At 51.1% G+C, this 19,907-nt stretch overlaps 1 protein-coding gene across 2 annotated transcripts in view; it reads left to right on the forward strand.

Annotated features, from left to right (window-relative positions):
- Positions 1-19,123, forward strand: part of Gnb1l (G protein subunit beta 1 like) — an 80,670-nt gene extending 61,547 nt beyond the window's left edge. For both annotated transcript variants that reach the window (XM_052740279.1, XM_052740280.1), the window contains 2 exons: positions 60-275; positions 13,777-19,123. In XM_052740279.1, the coding sequence (XP_052596239.1) occupies positions 60-275; positions 13,777-14,028 (468 nt within the window). In that variant the 3' untranslated portion in view covers positions 14,029-19,123. The remainder of the gene's footprint in view (positions 1-59; positions 276-13,776) is intronic.
- The last annotated feature ends 784 nt before the right edge of the window (positions 19,124-19,907 follow it).

The following is a 19,907-nucleotide window of genomic DNA, read 5'->3' on the forward strand; positions in this document are numbered from 1 at the left end:
CCTAACACTCATTGGAGACAAGACCCTTTGGGAGCCAACGACTGTGCTATTCTCCACAGGCTAACTCCAGTCCCCGCCCTCTCCTTCTGGCTGGCTATGAGGATGGATCGGTAACCCTGTGGGACATCTCGGAGCGGAAGGTGTGCAGCCGAATCGCCTGCCATGAAGAACCTGTCATGGGCCTTGACTTCGACTCTCAGAAGGCCAAGGGCGTCTCGGGCTCTGCCGGGAAGGTGCTGGCTGTCTGGAGTCTGGACAGCCAGCAGTCCCTGCAGGTCAGTGCACAGGCCCGGGCCTCATTTATCCTGCTCTGCACTAACAGTCTGATAGGCCGAAACAATATTTAGGCATGAAGAGGAGCGGCTGCAGTTCCCTAGCTAATTAATCACTCGGAGGCAGTAGGGGAGCAAGGGCCAGTGGGCGTGGGCTCACCATTCACATGGTTTGGGTTTCTCCTGGACCTCGGGTTAACAGCCATCAAGTCTTGTCCATCTAGAAAAAAGGCACGTAATGTCCGGGCAGACCAAACTCCTTTGTGAAAACTCAGAGGAATTTGGTCAGTAAGGAACTGATTAATCAAAGGAAAAAAAGAAAGAAAAAGAAAAAAGAAAACTTATGGGCAAATCCTGCAAAGCCATGGCCCGATGGGATCCGTAAGCTGGTCCTGGGGAGACTGTTGCTCACAGGTCACAGGAAAGCCCACCAGGCAGTAAGGCCTTGGCTGGGCAGGGCTTGCTAGAGACAACCCCACAATGTCTCGTGGACCATCCCACTTGGAATGGCCCCAGGATTACCTCTGTCCCCTGGAGTGCAGCATAATGGGCCCAGCTGGCTTGTTCCCATTTGAGATGGCGGGACTGTGGCAGGGGCTGTGAAATAGGCATCCAGGACTTGGTTTTGTACAGGCCTGGCAAACTGCAGGCTGCCAGGACCCCAGAGGTGGCCTGGGTACCCTGACCCAGGGTAGATAAGGAGCTTCACCAGGAGTCTCAGAAGACAGACCTGGCCTTGGCCAAACATTGGGAACGGCCCTGGTGGGAGAGCTGCATGCCATACGGAGTATCATGTGGCCATAGCCCAGCTCCTGGCCTCCGTGGACCTGGCTAGGGGGCCATGCCAACCCTTCTTTGGGGCATGGTGGTCCAAGTTGCCTCCATCTAATAGGAGGCTTCAGAGGTCATTACTGCAGCCTTCCCAAAGTGGGAAAGAAGCCTTGCTCAGCCGCCTCACGCTGCCCAGCTCAAGCCTTGTAGCTGAGGATACTGTTTGCTTTGAACACATCAGGTCCAGGTCTAAGTGACTTCCTGAAGCATGTGGTTGGGGAAAGTCAGGGCTACGTTGGTGCTGCGCAGCACCCAGGGTCTTGAGGGCGTCACTAAACCCAGGGTATAAATTAGGGCCTTATTATGAGGTCATTCTGGGAAAGGGACTGATTGTGGACAGTAGATAGGGGCCAAGGGAAGTCCTAGATCAGAAGGTGGCTGATGTGGAGTAGAACTGTAAGAGGTGCCCCAAAACAACATGCCATGGCTTGGGCACAGTGACTGTGGCCAAGGAGGGGCAGATGCAGGAGTACCTCCCTAGGAAGTAGAGACAGCATAGATAACTTGGCCTCCCCACCAGCAATGCCCAGGAGAGGGAAAGTGGACAGTGAGGCCCACCGGTAAGGCAGGCATATATCCTAACTCTGAACATTGACCATCCCTGGGGGTCCAGCTGTGCTGGGCATATAGTGGATTGAGAGTAAAACTGTCTGTATGTCCATCCATCCATCCTTCCCTCTGTCTGAGAGTTTTCTGCTGTGAAGGAAAGGGTGTCCTAACCTGCAGAAGAGTCCCTAAGCCCTGAGAACCATGGCCTGCCTGTGAGCAAAGGAGAAAGCACAGTACTCAACCACTGGACCTGTGTGCCAGAGTCCCCACCTCACTAGGTGCTGAGCCCGGCAGGTAGGCTTGGGGTCTCCTTCATACACCCGCTCCTGCCTCTGGCCTGGTAAAGGGTAGCAGCACCACCCTGTGGGGTCCAGCATCCATTCCTTTATGGTGTGACTCATCAGCCTGAAGGCAGAGGGCTGATGCCTAGGCAGCTCCTGTAAGATCTGTGCAGCTCCGACTCAGGCCTCTTGTGCCCTGCACCTGGGAAGAGACCCTTCCAGCCCATGTCTTCTTGGGATCTCCCTTCATGTTTGGGAAACAGCTGCTGGAACTTAAGACTTAATTTATGGGCATGTTCCAGTCCAGAGATGAACTTTTACTCTACTAATGAATCGAAAAGTTAAAGCAGAAGGGGAGCTGGGCGCTGCAGCCTGGAAGTAGTTGGGGTGAGGTGGGCAGGGCCTGGCTCCGCAGCTACATCAAAGGAGGTAGAGAGCCTCAGGCCCCCTGCTGAGCTCGCCTTCCTGCTTGGGAGGGTGAGAATGACTCCTGAGTCTGGTGAAGGTCCAGTGTTAGAGGCCCCGGAGATCCTGGTTCTGTAAAGCCCAGGCTTGGGAAAGGAAGCATCTGGTAATTTGCCAAGGCATGCTGTTTGAGGTCATTCTTAACACCTGAGAGCCAGTGAGATGGCCTCCGGTCCACAGCATCCTTACTGGTGCCATGACAGCAAAACATGGCCGCCGGCCTTGGCCCAAACCCCACGTTGGTTCAGACGTGCTTTCCTCACACCCTCCTCCTAAAATCTCCGAGGAGCCCAAATCAATCTCCCAGCCACTCGGGACACAGATCCCTGGCTGAGGCGCCCGCAGCCTAGCATGGGTAATCAGAACCAGATGGTGCCGCGCCGAGCATTCCTGGCACCTGAGGTCATGAGTTGTAAGAGCCACTGGTGGCCAGAGATCCTTCTGGAGGGTCCTGAGCCCTGGCCGGGACTGTCAGGGAGGGGCTGCTATGACCAGTAGAATGCCTGCGGAGGACAACCTACTGGAGAGTGGCTGGGGAACCCCAGGGACATTAGCTCACGCCTGCCTCCCTGAGGTGGCTCTGCTGCTGGCCGTCAGGTTTGGGCCTCAAGATACAGGTGGTACCCAGGCCCTGCTCTTTCCTCCACGTGGAGTAGGGCCCACAGCCTTGAAGCAGGGATTGATTTACAGCCAGTAGTATTTTAGGTCGTTAAGTAATAGCAAGACTCCCCTACCCAAGAGAGCCCTGGGCCAGAGCAGCCCAGTGTGCCAGCAGAGAGTCCCAGCCTTGTGTCCATCTGCAGTTCTGGTTGTGCTACAGTCATGGCCTCACCAAAGCCACTGGGGACAGCTGGTCATCTCCATGTGCACCAGGAGTGCCTGTGCATACTGGAGCAGAACATGGGGTTTGCAGTGGGATCGTGGGTACAGCGCATACCACTGTCTGTATATGAGGAATATAGGAGCACAGGGCCCTGCCACTCTTCCTTGCTCCTCAGATCTTCCCATACTCAGGAGCATGGCCTCTAGGGTGAGTGCTGGTCTTTCTCCAGTTGAGGTTCCTACCAGGCTCCCAGTTCTCCAACTGGGCTGTCTCTACCTCCATGCTATGCCTATTTCCAGGTGAGGATGAGGTAGAAGCAGACTTACTCCTAACCCAGAGGGCCATGCTTGGTCAGAGTCAGTAGTTTGGCCCCTCTAACATGAAGAACTCGTAGGGAGGCAGGAAAAAGTTAGTGTGAGGACTGCCCTCTGCCCCTGCACACCTCTTTGCCTCTGAGGATCACAGTCAGGGCTCTCTTAGACCCCCTCGTCAGGGCACAGAATACTTAGCAGCCAGGATAGGATAAAAGCTGCTCTCATCTCTCTGGGAATCAGCAGTGTTTAGTTCCTGGACAAGGAGTTAGCAAGGAAGTGTCCCTGAAACAGGGCCCTGAGTGGGCCCTGAGTGGGTTCCAGTGGGGCCCCTCTGTGCCCAAAGTCCCCTCTTTACCTTAGCCAAGCCAGCATTCCTAGGGAGACAACGATAAAACAGTGTCAATCCATGCCGGGCGGTGGCGGCGGCGCACGCCTTTAATCCCAGCAATCGGGAGGCAGAGGAAGGTGGATCTCTGTGAGTTCGAGGCCAGCCTGGTCTACAGAGTGAGTTCCAGGACAGGCTCCAAAGCTACAGAGAGAAACCCTGTCTTGAAAAAACAAAAACGAAAACCAGTGTTAATCCAGTCTGCTGCATATGTTCCCGGACCCCAGACCCCCAGGACCGTAGATAGCACTCCAGTCTCAGGAGGAGCAGTGCATCTGTCTGCAGGCATGGGTGGACCCCACATGCGTGCTCAGGCACACCATGCCACAGCATCTGCCCTACACACTGCCCCAGTGCAGGCTTTGAGTGCAGCCTGTGTGTGGAGCCAGTGAGGACAGAGGACAGTGTAGAGGTGGTGTTGGAGGGTCCACATCAGCAGTCAGATGCCTTGCACACAGAGGACCCATCTGAGCTCTTGGACAGCTACGTCTGCAGCCCTTTTAACTGCTTGTGCCCATATAAGGCTGGGGCTCTGCTGGGTGAGAACATAGAAGGTGGACAGAATATCCAGGCCACGAGAGACAGCAGAGGGTGTCAGCAGCTCCATGAATTGGGGCCCAGCACTGGAAGGGCAGGGGAGGGCGTGGCAACAAGAAAGCTGGAGGAGGAGTTGCTGGTGGCACTGGTTGGGACCCAGACTTGTCATACGTGAGCTGGTCACTTTGGATGGAACTGGGCAGTGACAGATTCTCACTGGGTGAAGTTCCTTCCATGTCTGTGAATGGATGCTGGGTTTTGACAGATGGGTTTGTTGCCTCTCTGACTGACACAGGCTTCCTTCTTTTATTTGTGTGTTCATGTATGTACAGACGTATTGTGCATGTGTCTGCGTGTTTGTGCAGGTCGAGATTGACCTCTCGTATCCTCATCAGTCACTCTCCACTCTATTTTGTTTAAGATCTGTTTTATCTTAAAGTGTGTGTATGTGCATGTGAGCAGAAGCAGAAGTGGGTGTGCGATCCCCTAGAGCTGGAGTTTGTTACGGCAGTTGTGAGCTGCCTGACGTGGGTGCAAGAGCGGTACTTGTTCTTGACTACTAAGCCATCTCTCCAGCCCCAGCCAGTCTCATTTTTTTGAGAAAGAGTCTCTTACTGAACCTGGAGCTCACCAGTTCACCTAGACTGGCTCTGAGCAAGCCCCCGGGATCCTGCTGTCTCTGCCTCCCCAGTGCCGGGGTTACAGGCGCTCTCCACTGCTCTAGGATTTTTATGTGGGTGCTGGCGGTGCAAACTCAGGTCCCTGTGCTTGCTTAACCAACACTTTGTACCAGCGGGGCTATCTCTACAGCCCTGGATTTTCCTCTTGACCGTTAATCTAGAAAATGCAATTGTTTTCCCGTTAGTATCAAAGCAATAAAATAAAGCCTGCTGTGGCAGTGTGCACCTGTGGTCTCAGCTTTCCGGAAGCCGAGGAATCGGACCATTCCTGCCAGATAGTGAGACTCCGTCTCAAAGACTAGTTCTAAGATAACCCCCTACAGCACATGTTTTCTTGCTGGCTTGGCTGGGTCGGTTTGGGTCTGCCGTTGACTGGCACCCAAGCTTTTACCACATGGTTCTGCTGTGGTGTTGAGGGGCTAGGAGCTGCAGAAGAGGTCCCTGCTCTCCTGCTCAGAGGCTAAGTCTGGGCAGGAATTAACCTCTTTATTGCTGTTGTGCTGCAGAGCTAGAGGTCCAGGGTGCGAGACCTGGAGCCTCCTGTTGCTCCACACGCACTTCTGAGCGGCTTCAGTCTGCATGCTGGGCTTGGGGCGGGAGACATCTTTCTCTAGACTTTTAACTTCAAGTGTGAAGATCTACATATTTGTCTGATGAACATTTTGTAGTTGTTGGTGACTGGTAAGTGAATGTCAGCCACACTCTTTAGTCCCGTCCTTGTCTCTTCTTACTGTCCTTGGGCACATGGCACCTGTCAGCCTCAGTTCCTCTGCCTGTGCTCCCATGAAGTAGCCCTGGAGCTGGTTCTCACACTGCCAGGTATCATCTCCCCTCGTTTTTAGGTGGACCCTGTATTCATTTGTTCTCTGGCCTCTGAGCTGATTGGAGTGTTTTTTATGGTTCCAAATGTTTGGTTCCCCACCCCACACCCCAGTTATCTTCTAGTTTTCAAATTCTAACTTAATTACGTTGTGGTCAGAGAACAAGGTCTGAATGATTTCAGTTCTTTGAAATGCAGAGGGCTGGTTCAGTTTGCATCAGTGGCCCACATGTGCTTGAGAAGAAAATGTCTGTCTCTCCAGACACACAGCTGTACACGTAGATGCCTGCCTAGGCACACATATGGCCAAGGCCCTGAGGTACAGGAGAACCTCACGCTGGCCCTCTCCCTCCTCTCTTCCCTCTTCCCATCGTTTCTTGCTTTATGCATTTGAAAGCTAGCTTAAGAACAGCCAATAAAGTAATTATCTTCCTCGTTTTCTTCATTCACCTTCTGGAAAAGCAGTCTGTCCACCGGCTGTTAGTGGGGCTCACACCGAGTTTCCTATGTGGGTTTTAGTTTTTCTTAGTCCTGACCCTTCAAGTTGTAGCTGTGTTTTATGGAGCTAGCTTTTGCCCTACTGATGCTTTCTTTTTCTTTTTCATTCTTTCATAGATTTTCTTTTTTTTTTAATTTTTATTTTTCATTATTTTTTTTTAATCTTTTACTTTATTTGCATTGGTGTTGTGCCATAGGTGTTGGATCCCCTGGAACTGGAATTACAGACAGTGTGAGCTGTCATATGGGTGCTGGAAATTGAACCTGGGTCTTCTGGAAGAGCAGTCAGTACTCTTAACCACTAAGCCATCTCTCCAGTTCCTCTTTTAAATTTTTAAAAGATTTTTATTTTATGTATGTGTCTGTCTGTTAACCTTGTTGTGCGGTGCCGGCAGAGGACAGAGAGGGCGAAGTCTCCCTGAAAATGCAGTTACAGAGGGCTGTGAGCTAACATGTGGGTGCTGGGAATCAAACCTGGGTCCTCCGGAAGAACAGTGAGTGCTTTTAATGGCTGAGCCATCTCTCCAGTTCCTTATTTTAATTTTTGAGACAGATTCATGCAGCCTACACTGCCAAGATGACTTTGAACTCCTGATCCTGCCCCTAAGTACTGGGATGACATGTGTACCACACCAGCCCAGAATGTCTCATTTTATACCATAACAGTCCTGGGTTTTTGTTGTTGTTTGAAATGTAGGGTTTCTCTATATAGTCCTGGCTGTCTTGGAACTTGCTATAGACTAGACTCAAATTCGCAGAGATCTGCCTGCCTCGGCCTCCCAAATGCTAGAATTAAAGGCATGTGCCACCATGCCTGGCATGCTGGGACATTCTTGAATGGTAGCCCTCCCATAAATTAAGGCCATGTTTCAGTCCTTTGGTAGGATCTCAAGGTGGCCAATGTGGTGGCCTCTGAGTGTATGTGTCGGTTCTGATGCACCTGTGTTCTGGAAGGGCCTCTGTGGGGCCCAGAGTCCTGGATCCAACTTGCATGGGCTGTTGGCAGGTCAACCCCAGCCTAGATATCTCCCAAAGTAGATCCCATACAGGTTTCTTAGACATTATGTCTTTGTTTTTTAAGACAGGGTCTCTGTGTAGCCCTGGCTGTCCTGGAACTCCCACTGTAGACCAGGCTGGCCTGGAACTCAGAGGTCCACCTGCTTCTGCCTGCTGAGTGCTGGGATTAAAGGTGTGTGCTACCATGCCTGGTGTGTCTTTGTTTTAGTCTTCAGAGCCAAGTCTGGTGCCTCATGCCTACAATCTCAGCACTGGAAGTGGAGCCAAGACCATCAGGAGTTCAAAGCCAGTCTTGGCTACATAGTGATCTCAAGATCTACCATGCCCAGCCTAGATCTTTTTTCATGTGATTTATTCTTTGATCCATGACTTCTTTAGAAGAAATTAGCTAATCTCCAAATACTTGTTGATTTTGTAGGTATCTTTAATCTAGTTAATCCTGTTGTCAGTCTCAGTGTTTATGAACGCATGGCCTGATTTTGGTCCTGTGTGTGGCATTCTCTGTGAGAGCAGACCTCACACACATAGAGAAGACAGGTGCAGTGCTGATGTTGGCCAATTTTATGTCAGCTTGACATGGGTCATATAAGCCAGTCTGCAGTTCAAGTCCTTACTGATTTGGGCTGCAGTCTAGTTTTCTACCAGTTCCTGAGCAAGGGGCTCGGGACCCTGTCCTCCTGTGCCGAGTCACCCTTCATTTCTGCCACTTTTGTGTCATGATCTTTGAAGCGTTTCAGATGCTTGCTTCCTCCGTACAAATGGCCCATTCTTCCTGAGGTTATATGTAGGGGTGTGTGTGTGTGTCTGTCTGTCTGTCTGTCCGTGTGTGTTGTGTGTAAGTGTGCCAGAGCAGGGGAGGGGGGAGGAGAGAGGGAGAGAACACTTGGGATGGAACCCAGGACTTCCCAGGTGCTAGGCAAGCCCTGCTACTGAACTGTACCCAGCCTGGAGTGTCTCATGGTGCTCTTTGTCTTGAAGTCGGCTGAGCTGATACTGAACAGCAGCCTCTGCTTTCTTAGCTTTGCTCTTTGACAGTATGTCTTTTCCATGCTTCTGCCTTCAGCATGTCTTTGTGTGTGTTTGAAAAATTTCTTTATGGATAACATGTTATTTCTTGTCCCTTTTTTTGGACAAGAGCTCACCATGTAGCTCTGGCTTGCCTGGAATGCTGGCCTTGAACTCACAGAGATCTGCCTGCCCCGGCCCCCTTCATGATGGGATTAAAGGTGTGCACCATCACACCAAGCTGTGTGTTGCTTTGTTTAATGCTGCCTGACCATCACTGATTCCTAGTTGGGGCCTTTGGTGCATTTGTCTTGGTGTTCTGGTCGGGAGAATTCCCGGTCCTCTGGCTGCCCCGTCCTTAACCCTCTGCTGCTCGTCTTCTGTTTGTCCATGCTGATCCAGTACCTCTGCACCTGTGTTCTCAGACATGCGCCGTGAGGTCTGTCGCTGCTATCACCTGGGCTTCTGCATGCATCCGTCTTATATTAATTTTGCTTTAAACAGTTTTTTTTTTAACTTTGAAATACAGTATTTTTTTTTTTTTTTTGGTTTTTCGAGACAGGGTTTCTCTGTGTAGCTTTGCGCCTTTCCTGGAACTCACTTGGTAGTCCAGGCTGGCCTCGAACTCACAGAGATCCGCCTGGCTCTGCCTCCCGAGTGCTGGGATTAAAGGCGTGCGCCACCACCGCCCGGCGAAATACAGTATTTTTTAAGTTTATTTTTTAGTTTTTGTTTCTGTGTTGCCTATGAGTGTATTCCTTGTACACAAGTGCCAGCGGAGCCCAGAAGAAGGTATTGGATCCCCTGGAGCTGGAATCACAAGTGGCTGTGAGCCACCAGGTGGGTGCTCAGGAGCAGCCAGTGCGCTCTTCCTGCTAAGCATCCCTGCCCCACCACAGACATCACACGTCCACACACGCACTCACACACAGAGTGTCTGATATTTATCAGCAGCTGCCACCTCTGGCACTTTCCTGTAGGCCCAGGTCCTATCCAGAGTTTAACCCCTTTATCTGGAAGAAGACATTTTTTATTTATTTTGTGTGCTTGTGTGCTGTGCGTGTGCACTGTGAACATGCAGAAGTCAGAGGACAGCTTGCAAGAGTAGGTTTTCTCCTACCTGTGGGTCCCAAGGATCATAGGCTTGGTAGCAAGCACCTTCGCTCTCTGAACCAGCTCATTGGCCCAGTTCACTTTTTTATAAAAAATTTCTACTCTGTTATTAGCCCTGTCCCGTCCATTTTATTCTAATTGATATTTTCAGTTCTGTATTTTTATTCTTTTTATAATTTTTACTCTGTACTAATAATTCCTATCTGCTTAATTCGTATAAATAATTTTATAATTATCTTGACTTATTTTTCTTTAGGTTTTTTTTGTGTGTGTAGTGAGCATGTGTTTGTGTATGCTTGTTCACATGTGTATGGACACGTGTGTTCATATATGAGCATGCACATGTGTTTGCAGCCCTAAAGTTGACATTGAGTGACCTCCTTGATAATTTCCACTGTTGCTGAACCCAGAGCTCCCCAGTTCTAACTAGACTAGCCAGCCAGCTGGCCCAAAATCCTCTGTCTCTGCCTCCCAAATACTGGGATTACAGGTAGGCTGCTCCACCTTCCCAGTGGCTGCCCTGCCTTCCTGGGTTTTCCATGGGTCCCAAAGATTCACACTCAGGTTGTCACACTTGGCACCATCTGCACGGCCCTTTTCCTTTCATAGACATCTTTCTTTGATATGTTTGGTACCTGCACCGTTTGGGGGATCAGTTTCTACTGACGGGATTTTCCCTTGATTGTGGAACATGTAGTTCTGCCTTTCTGTGTCTAGTAAGTACTGCTAATGTGGTAGACATTGTAAATGTGTGTGTTGAAGACACTGGATTCTGTTATTTTGTGCTGATGCTCATTTGCCTCTTCTCTGGTGTTTAGTGTCTGGCTGGTCACATTGGACTTGTGTGGACATGGCTTCATGCTGCATTGGGGCAGGTTTGTGGAAAAGCCATCTCAGCCGCCTTCATTGTGGTGGCATTGAAACCCCAGATCCCCTTAGACTCTGCCAGGCCTGGCTTCTCACTTTGTTAGATATCTAGAGAAGGCTGCACTCCTAGGTTGGGTCATTATTTCTGATGTGAGGCCTTGTGGCTCAGCCCGTCTTTAGCTCTCACTGTTGACCTCTCACCCTGCCACAGCCTCTCTCTGGTAAACCTGTCATCTGCTGTGATGACATACAGAGCCTAGACCTCAAACAAGGTCTTCTAGGGAACACACATCTAGTCCTCAGTCCCCAAAACATCACGACTCCCTTCATTCCACCACCTCAACCTCACAGATCTCAGCCTTCTAGCTGCCCCAGATTTTTATTTGTCTCCTCAACTTAATGTGACTATTATATTCTAGCTAGATTTTGTCCCCAGGCAGAGAATGCCAGGGCCCCACCCTGCCTGCTGTCCAGGACCTGTCAACAATTACCTTGTGTGTTTTGTTCCCTTTCATGATTGTTTCCAACAAGATGACTAGTTAGGCATTGGGCACTGTATTGTAACCACTTTATGAAAGATGAGCCTGTTTGCTGGATGCAGTCACAACTCCTGAGTGTGAACTGTACCTTTGATCAGTGCTGGTACCAAGTTTTATCTTACTTATTGTCTTGAGTCTGGAACCCAAATGATTCTCCAGCTTCTCTCACTCGTGCCTGGCTTATCTGATGCTTGGCTCTTTGAGGTTCTTCTGCACATAGTTCAGATTTGATTTAACTTTGGATGGAATTTAATCTTTAAAGTCAGAGAATATTTATACTTTTATTGCTTTGGTATTATCATATACAGATATGCAAAGCAAATACCAGAAAACCAAGGCATCTCTTCTCAGGTGGAAGAGGAGAAAGAATGTGCGGAGTTGCCATCACTTATGGTGGGGGTCAGATAATCTCAGATGTAAGGTCAAACAATGAGCAAGTCCTCAGCAGCACCCCATCTTTCTCATCACCGCCCATGCTTCTGTTAGTTACGTAACTGGTTCTCCTAGCCATAATCCCCATGTCTTGGACCCAATCCTGTAGGTGAGTAGATGAGTGCTGTCTGCCAGACCGTTCACTATAGTCCTCTAGCCATCTCCTGCAAGGCTGGAGATAATCTTCTTGTTCTTCCAGAAGGACTTACAGGAGCAATATTCTTTCAGCTCTTACATGTTCAAAAATGTTTGTCTACTGTTTTCACAGTTGAGTGACAGTTTGGCTGGATATAAAACTCTTGGACCATGTTCCCCCTCTGCCTGTATGAGCATTGCTCCGCTCTCTGCTGGCACACATGTAGCCCTGGAACTTCCTGGTGACAGCTTCTGCTGTGCCCTCATCTCCCATGTGATTTTTTTTTTTGCCTGGTTATTGGAAGGTCTCTCTTCACTCTTAGCCCTAATAATTTTAGAGCATATCTTACTTTTGAGCGCTCTTCTGTTGCCCTCCATGTTTTCTCTGGTTCATTGTAACTGTTTTGTGCTCACTTGGTTTATTTTCTGATCTTCCTGCCCTCCTGAGCCCCATCCTACCTCATTCAAGGTCTCCATTGGTGCTCATTCCCTTTATCATCCTTTTCGTCCTCCATCCTGAGCCCTGCCAAGTCCCGCAGTGAGCTTTAAGAAGAGCCTACTTCATCGGGTTGTGTTTTGTTCATTTGTAGGTCAGTTGCTCTGTGACCATTTCTGCTCACTCCCATGAGTACTGTCATTCGTTTTTCCTTGTGTCTCCTTCCTTCCTCCCATTTTAAAGTAAAATCTCACTCTGTAGACCAGCCTGGCTTCAGACTCACAGAGACCACCTGTCCCTCTTCCTCCAGAGTGCTAGGATTAAAGGCCCGGGCCACCATGCCCAGCCTCCTTGTCATCTTTGTGGAGATGAAACGTTGTCTACAAAGGGAGATGTGTTCCTGCAAGAAGGCACTGAAGACAAAGAGACTAACAGAAAGCTTGTGGCTCAGAGGCAGGCCGCTCACAGGAACAGAGCTGTCAAGTGGCCTTTAGAGTACAGGGTAGGCCTGTGTAACAAGAGGGCTGCCTTCATTACTGTAGCAAAGAACCTGAGGCAGGCTAACTTATAAAGGAATTTTTTATTTAACTTGAAGTTCTGGGTTTAAAGTGTGGGTGGCCGCATTGGTCTTGCATTTGGCAGGGCGCAGTGATGAATGGCACTGCGGAGAGTATACAGAGGAATAGACCGCACTGACGGCAGAGCCAGAGAAACGGGGTCCATAGCCAGTGAGGAGCACATCTGGATTCCTTCTTCCTCCTCCAGTGCTGTTTCCCTCTCCCTGCACCTTACTCCATTTTCTATTACAAAATGCCTGAGACTGCTAAGCCTGGGTAGTGTCTAAAGAATAGAGGTTTAGGGCCAGAGAGATGGCTCAGTGGTTAAGAGTACTAGCTGTTCTTGCAAAGGGCCCAAGTTCAATTCTTAGTACCATATGGCAGCTCTCTGTAGCTCCTGTCCTAGGGGATCCGATGCCCTCTTCTGGCCTCTGTGGGCCCTACACACACATAGTACACAGATTATATGTGCAGGTAAAACACTCAAATACATAAAATAAAAATAAAATTGTTATTTAAAAATGAGTGTATTTGGCTAGTGATGCTGAAGTCCAGGATGCTCAAAAGCCTGCGTCTGCTGAGTTCCAGTCATAACATGGGGACTATCCCTAGACAAGACAGAACAGGTCTCCTCCTCCGAGAAAGCCACTAATAGGCCTCGTCATCTCACATATCCCTACTTCCCTGCCAAATAACCTACCTTAGATAGCACTAATAGGTGAGTTTGAGAATTGGGTTTCTGACTGTGACTTCTTGAGGGACACAGTCAAGCCACAACACCCTGTCCACTCTGCCACTCCCTTCTCTGGGCAGTCCAAGAACCCCTTCACTGTTTCGGGGTCTCATTTGACTCGGTGTGACTGTTGATGGAATTTGCATCACCCACATTCCACAACCTTCAGTGGAGGTTCCTCCAGGAGAAATGTTGACTGTGCTAGCTCCTCCGCACTGAGAACCCAGGACCTGGCCTCCCAGGTTCCTCCAGGGCTAGAATTGTCTAAGCAGCCTGCGGAGGGGCACAGCATAGCCCCGTGGCCTTGTATTTGCTTAGGGAAGCCCCTGCTATGATCTTGGGGTTGAGGAAGAGGCCAGATGGACAAGAATGAGTAGCTGTCACAGAGCCTATGGCAGAGTAGGGCCAGGGAAGGGATATTTGTGGCCAAGGACTGCAGCAGACCCAAGGGCAGCCTAATTCTTCTTCTTTCCCTGTCCGCTTACAGGTGTACAAGACTCAGGAACTCACCAATCCTGGGATTGCCGAAGTCACCCTCCGGCCAGACCACAAGATCTTAGCCACAGCAGGCTGGGACCATCGCATCCGTGTGTTTCACTGGAGGACAATGAAGCCACTGGCTGTTCTGGCCTTCCACAGCGCCTCTGTGTACTGCGTGGCCTTCGCCACCGATGGCTTGCTTGCTGCGGGGTCCAAGGACCAGCGTATCAGCATCTGGTCACTCTACCCCTGCCCGTGACCTAGCTGTCGGACGCTGCTGTCTTACTCCAGTCTTGACCTGGCCCTGTGGAAAGTCCTCAGGGCCTCTGAGGACAGCAAATGGTGGCCAAAGGTCTGTGGAAGCCACTTTCTTCCAAAGGTTCTCCGTTCCTTTTGTGACATGTCATTCAGATGACAGTACCTGATGATGATAGACACCTGGCCCTGTAGCTTGGTAAGAGGCATAGCTTGGACCTGGTAGGATGGCCAGCCTGAACATATTTGACAATAAATTTCCCATTGCCGACCCGAAGGCTCAAGGTGGGAACTGTCCATGGAGATATCCCTGTGTTCTCCCCTTAGAGTCAGAGTAGTCAGATCCCAAGCAGGCCCGTCATCCGTCTTACTTTAAGCAGGCAGTTCTGGGTGCAGGTACTCAGGGCTTGGCCTTGGGAGGCTGTCAATCCCACAGTGGCTGTCCGCCACATCCCCCTGGCTTATTGTCCCAGAAATGGTCAGGAACTCCTGACATCCAAGGCCAGGATGAGGAAAGGATGAAACTGAGCTCCCTAAAGGGAGGTGGGAGTGGGTTGATGGGGTGACCGAGTGGCTAGGGAAGGAGGCACTGTGGGATGCAGTGCAAGCCAGACAGAAGACCGAGAGAGGAGGCGCTAGCCTCTGAAGGGATAAGGTAAAGGGGACAGCCCAGAAACCAACTGAGACAGGCCACAAGCCAGAGCCCTCTCTAGTACCCAGGGCACAAGCACAGCCATAAGGAACATGGCCTTACTTAGGAGTGAGGGCCCAAAGCCTCTTTGAGCATGTGGCTGACTGGTGAGCTGCCTCTGAGGTAGTGTCGACAGGTTGGGCATTGTAGACCGCAAAGGTGAGGACGCAGCTGAGGAGGGGGACCTTGGACCCTCCTTTAGAAGAATCCTGTACCCTGAAGAGCTGGAGCACCCCAGTGCTGCCCTGCCAGGCACTGCTGACCTTAAGAGTCCCAACTCCACTCTGGGGCTCTGGTCTATGACCAAACTCTACACATAGCCTGCCGAGGCCAAATGTGTCTGTGCCACAGCCTGATGTCCCCAAGCTTGGGGCACATGTGGGAAGACAGCAAAGGAGTGTGTGGTCCGGGTCAGATATATGCAGCAAAAACTATGGCTTGGTGTCACAGCTCCAGGGCCAGAGAAGGCTCAGTTGGGTCGGTGCCAGGTTGGTTAAACACAGTCCAAGGGGTGTCCATAATGGGAAGCGAAGAAGCCCAGTTGGAAGAGGAAATGGTTGGGAGATGGGAACATGACCTTCTTCAGGTGGGTTGGGAGGATGTTCCTTTTGCCCCACACTGAGGGGGCAGTTGCCAGGGGAGCCCAGCATCTTCAGAGGGCTTCATGGTTGCTTCTCTCTGTATGCCTGTGAAAGGTATGGCTTCAACTGAAGCCATGAGATGTTACCACAGCAACTGCAGCCCCAGCTTGGAATTTCTAAATGCAGTGGGGATCTAAGCTGCCAATGTATAAAAGGTGGCACTTAGTTGCCAAGGACAGGCGGGAATGCTTCCTTCAATAGGCTATGAATCGGGAGCTGCCCTCAGCAGAATCTGACCAGCAGAGGTCTGTGACAGGGCTGACTGTCCTGGAGTCCCTAGAGACAGGGCGGGCCAACTTGATACACATAGGCAGAAGCGTTTAGATCTATGAGCGGTCTGACCCTGGGCACCAAAGCAGCCCTTGACCATAGGCACAGGCCTCTTCACTCTTGGAAGAAAGTCCCTGCTAGAGTACTAGCAAGACACACTGCTCATCCCTCTCCCAGACTCCCCCAGGGGACCTGACACCCTGTCCCAAGTGTCCTGTTTGTGTTACCCTGTTTAAGTTCTGATACCAAGTCCCTAAATATTAGGCCCTGTAGCTTTGAGCATCTGAAGTTTGGACAAGGCCCCAAGTTTCTCAAGGTAAAGGGTGGGGTGCCTTGGCCTCTCCCTACCCTCTTCCAGAGTTTCTAAGGGAGGAGAGGAGGGAGAAAGACGGACAAATGAAAGGGAGAGGGGGGATGTCACGAGCTTCCTGTGTGTCTTGGGCAGGGAGAAGCTGGAGCGTGCCTCTTACAGTCCCAGTGTGAACTGTCCCCATCAGCCCGTGTGTCTGAACGCTTGGTACCCAGATGGTGGTGCCAGTTGGGAAGATTGTGGACCTTCAGGAGGGAGAGACTCTGGAAGAAGTGGGTCCCTCCCACTGCCCTTCCTGACTAGTGCAGTGTGACCTACCACTTCACCACGTGAACTGTGTACCCTCAAAACCATAAGCCGGATGGTGCTTCTGTGCAGGTATTCCGTCACAGTGATGGGACTTACACAGCCGCTCTCCATCCCCAGGGAGCCCAAGGCAGGAGTGGAGAGTCAGTCCCAGCTGTCCATGCTGTGGGGTAGTCTTTCTGTACACTGTGAAGATGTGTCTCTGCCTAAGGCCCCTTCTGATGGGTTTAATGAAGAGCTGAATGGCCAATAGCTAGGCAGGAGAGGATAGGTGGGACTTCCGGGGAGAAAGAGGAACTGAGGAAGAATCTGAGGCTTGCGGGATTAAGCCAGCGAGCCTCAGTATGGAGCAGTAACGAGCCACATGGCAGAACATAGATTAATATAAATGGGTTAATTTAAGTTATAAGAGCTAGTTGGGAACAAGCCTAAGATAAGGCCAGACTTTCATAATATTAAGTCTCTGTTTCCTTATTTGGGAACTGGTGGTACAAAGGAAGTCCGACAGCTTTGTAGGGCACAGGCTAGTGCTTCAGTGGCCCCTTAAGAGAAGTTGCGGCGGAGCCTGAACTTTAATCCCAGCACCCGGGAGACAGAGGCAGGTGGATATCTGACCCCAGGCCATCTTGGGCTATGAAGAAAGACCTGGTCAAAGATTGTGTATGTGGTGGGGGGGCAGGGTTTTAGGAAAATTGGGGAGCCCATTTATGAGTGGGAAAGATAGCCCAGTTCTTGTCCGTGCCCAGACTGTGGTGTGATACCCCAGCAGCACCGTGCAGCGCTGCCCTTTAGTTGCCTTTCCCCAGCACCTTTGGAGATGATCTCCCAGCCTGTGTGGGTCACTATGGCTGCCTCAGGAAGCCTAGCTCTGCTGAACTTTCCCCGCCCCTTCCTGTCACACACCTGGAGGTGGCAGCCAGTGGGCAGCGCCATGGGTTTCCTGGGACCCTTCTGTCCATGGCCTCGTGGCTAGATAGCTGCTTCCTCCTCTGAGGAAGGAGACTCACAGAACTCATTCTAAGACTCTCAAGGCCCCTCCCCAAAGCTACAGGAAGCAGTATCAGTTACTGGGGAGAGAGCACTCTCCAGTGGCGCTGCCTGCAGGTTGGACAGGGAGCTGCAGGCATGCAGATGCCTGCAGATGGAGAGGTCCCCAGTGCTGGCATGGGTCATCTCAGCTGCCTTTGCGCCACCTACGCTTCTGCAGGTAACTCCAGTGAAGTCATTGGTTCACTAAGGCAGACTCGGGTGAGACGCTTTCTTTTCCTATCTGTGTCCAGTGTGGGGTGGATAGATGCTTGTACATGTCTCCCCAGGAAAAGGCATACCACAGAGGGAGTGGGATGTGGAAGAACCACAGCGCCTATCTGTACATGGGATGCTCTGGGTACCCATGTACTCAGTACATGGTCTGCATGATGGGGGCCGTGTACATCCAACCCTGTAGTTTCTTTCCCAAACCCAAAACTTGCTGTTTTCTTTCTTGTTTCCTTTGGGAGTCATTTTAAATTGCATCGTCCACATTGGCTGAGCCATGAGGCCTCCATGAAAGTGGTCCCTGTGTCTGGGCAAACAGCGGCTTCCTATCAGTTGCAGCAAAGGAGTCACCCAGAACAGAACTGCCGCCCAGAAGCAGCACCTGAGGTCCCATGCCTGCACTGTGCGTGTTCTCAGAACAAGCCAGGGGCTCCTGGAGGCAGAGGCAGAGCCCCAGACCAGTCACCCGAGAGAGGCAGAAGCCACTCATCTGCCTCCCGGTGGCTGCCCACATCCTTTTCCATCACGGGAGACTACTCACAGCCATGGAAAATGAGTGCCGGAAATAGTGGCGGCATTTCTTGTGCTCATTGGTGGTTCTGGGTTGGTGTATTCCGTCATAACATCCTTTCCATCTGGCTTTTCTATGTAGCCAAGGCTGCCCTAGAATTCTATCCCTCTATTTCTGCCTCCTGAGTATGAGATTACCTGTCCGCCTCCATACCCAACTTCCCTGTTGGGTGTCTCTGAGTCAGGAGCACAGGCACAAGATGATTGTCCTTAGCATTTCAAGGGGGCAGCCAGGCGATGGAAAGATGGTTCCTTACCTGATCCTAGCAGATGCTGTGGCTGACGAGCAAGGCTCTGAACTCCAGAGGACCTGCCCCAAGTCCTGCCCCACATTCCCTCTATCTGGCAAATAGGGTAGCCTTAAGAATTCCCGCTTGGTAACTTTGGTAGCTCGGTCTAAGGTTTGGATGCTGCTGTAGTCTGTGAGCTCCAGCAGAGATGCCTAGCAGCTTCGCTGCTGCAGCTGACCCAGTAGACTCACAGGGACTCAAGCCCTGGCATCGTGGTGTGGCCACCTGAATAGATGTTGCCTTGGACCTCTCTACGCCCACCCCCTTCTGGACTCGCAGCTCCTCAGTGAGGCCGTTGATAGCGCTCCAGCCCGAGGGTAGTCAGCACCTGCCTAGTGCTGTGCTGCTGCTAGGCCCCTCTGGGACAAGTGACCCTGGTAGCCTTGTCTTCTGTTCCCTGGATAACTTTTTGCCAGCTAGTTGGGGTTTTGGGTTTTGTTGTTGTTGTTTGTGAACTTGACACAGCTAGGGTCATTTGGAAAGAATTCTTAAATCGAGAAAACGCCTTTATATGGCAAGTCTGCCTGGTACTTTCTTGATTAATGATTGACTCAGGTGGTGCCAACTCTGGGCAGATGGTCCTGAGTTGTATAAAGAAGCAGGCTGAGCAAGCCATGGGGAGCAAGCCAGTAAACAGCATTCCTCCATGGCCTCTGCTTCAGTTGCTGCCTCCAGGTTCCTGCCTTGAGTTCCTGGCCTGACTTCCTTTGGTGATGGACTGTGACCTGAGAGTTGTAAGATCAAATAAATCCTTTCCTCCCCAAGATGCTTTTGGTCATGGTGTTTTATCCAAGCAACAGAAACTCTTTAACTAAGACAACAGGGATCAGAGTGAGTCTGGAGCTCAGACCTCTGGGAGGAAGCTAAACAGACTGCATCTGGATTTAGTGCTGGACACTGAGGGGTCAGATACTGTGAGGCCATCCAAGGAGGGGTTCCCAGCACAGCATGCAGAGAAGCCACCTGTCACCCAGAGCTGGCTGTGCTGACATGCAGCGCATAGCTCTAAACTGCAGGGAGTGAGTGGCGTTCACTGAAGTGTTTCCCACCTGTGTCTGCCAAGAAGCCACAGAATTCCCTCTGCACAAAGGACTGTTTGCACAAAGAGAAAATATCCCTTCAGGGCTCGTTAGAAACGCTTGATTCTCAACTAGGTATAACTTCATGCGGAACCCCGACATGGCAGACAGCAAGCTAGCATCAGTGACACCATTAAAGCTGAACTTGCTGTATGCCTGTGTCTCGTGCAGACAAGGTGCAGAACCACCAACCCTAGCAGCTCTGGGGAAGGCATGTTGCTGCAGGGTCTGCAGGCCCGCCTCTGCTGTGAGGCCCCCACCCTCACCCCCACTCCAACCCCCACCCCCCATAGGTGTTCTTCAGTTGCCCGAGGACTCTGGGCGTCTCAGGTAGCTTGGTACTTGAGCTCTCCTAACACTTTGTTGGCTCTCTGGAGTCAGCAAGCTATTCTCTGGCCTTGAGCGAGGCCCAGGAACCAGACAGGAAGGCAGTGTCTGGACAGGATGGATAGATGGGAAGGGTGGGGAG

The sequence above is a fragment of the Peromyscus californicus genome, unplaced genomic scaffold (genome assembly GCF_007827085.1).
Source record: "Peromyscus californicus insignis strain IS unplaced genomic scaffold, ASM782708v3 Scaffold_16__1_contigs__length_79575227, whole genome shotgun sequence".
Lineage (NCBI taxonomy): Eukaryota > Metazoa > Chordata > Mammalia > Rodentia > Cricetidae > Peromyscus > Peromyscus californicus.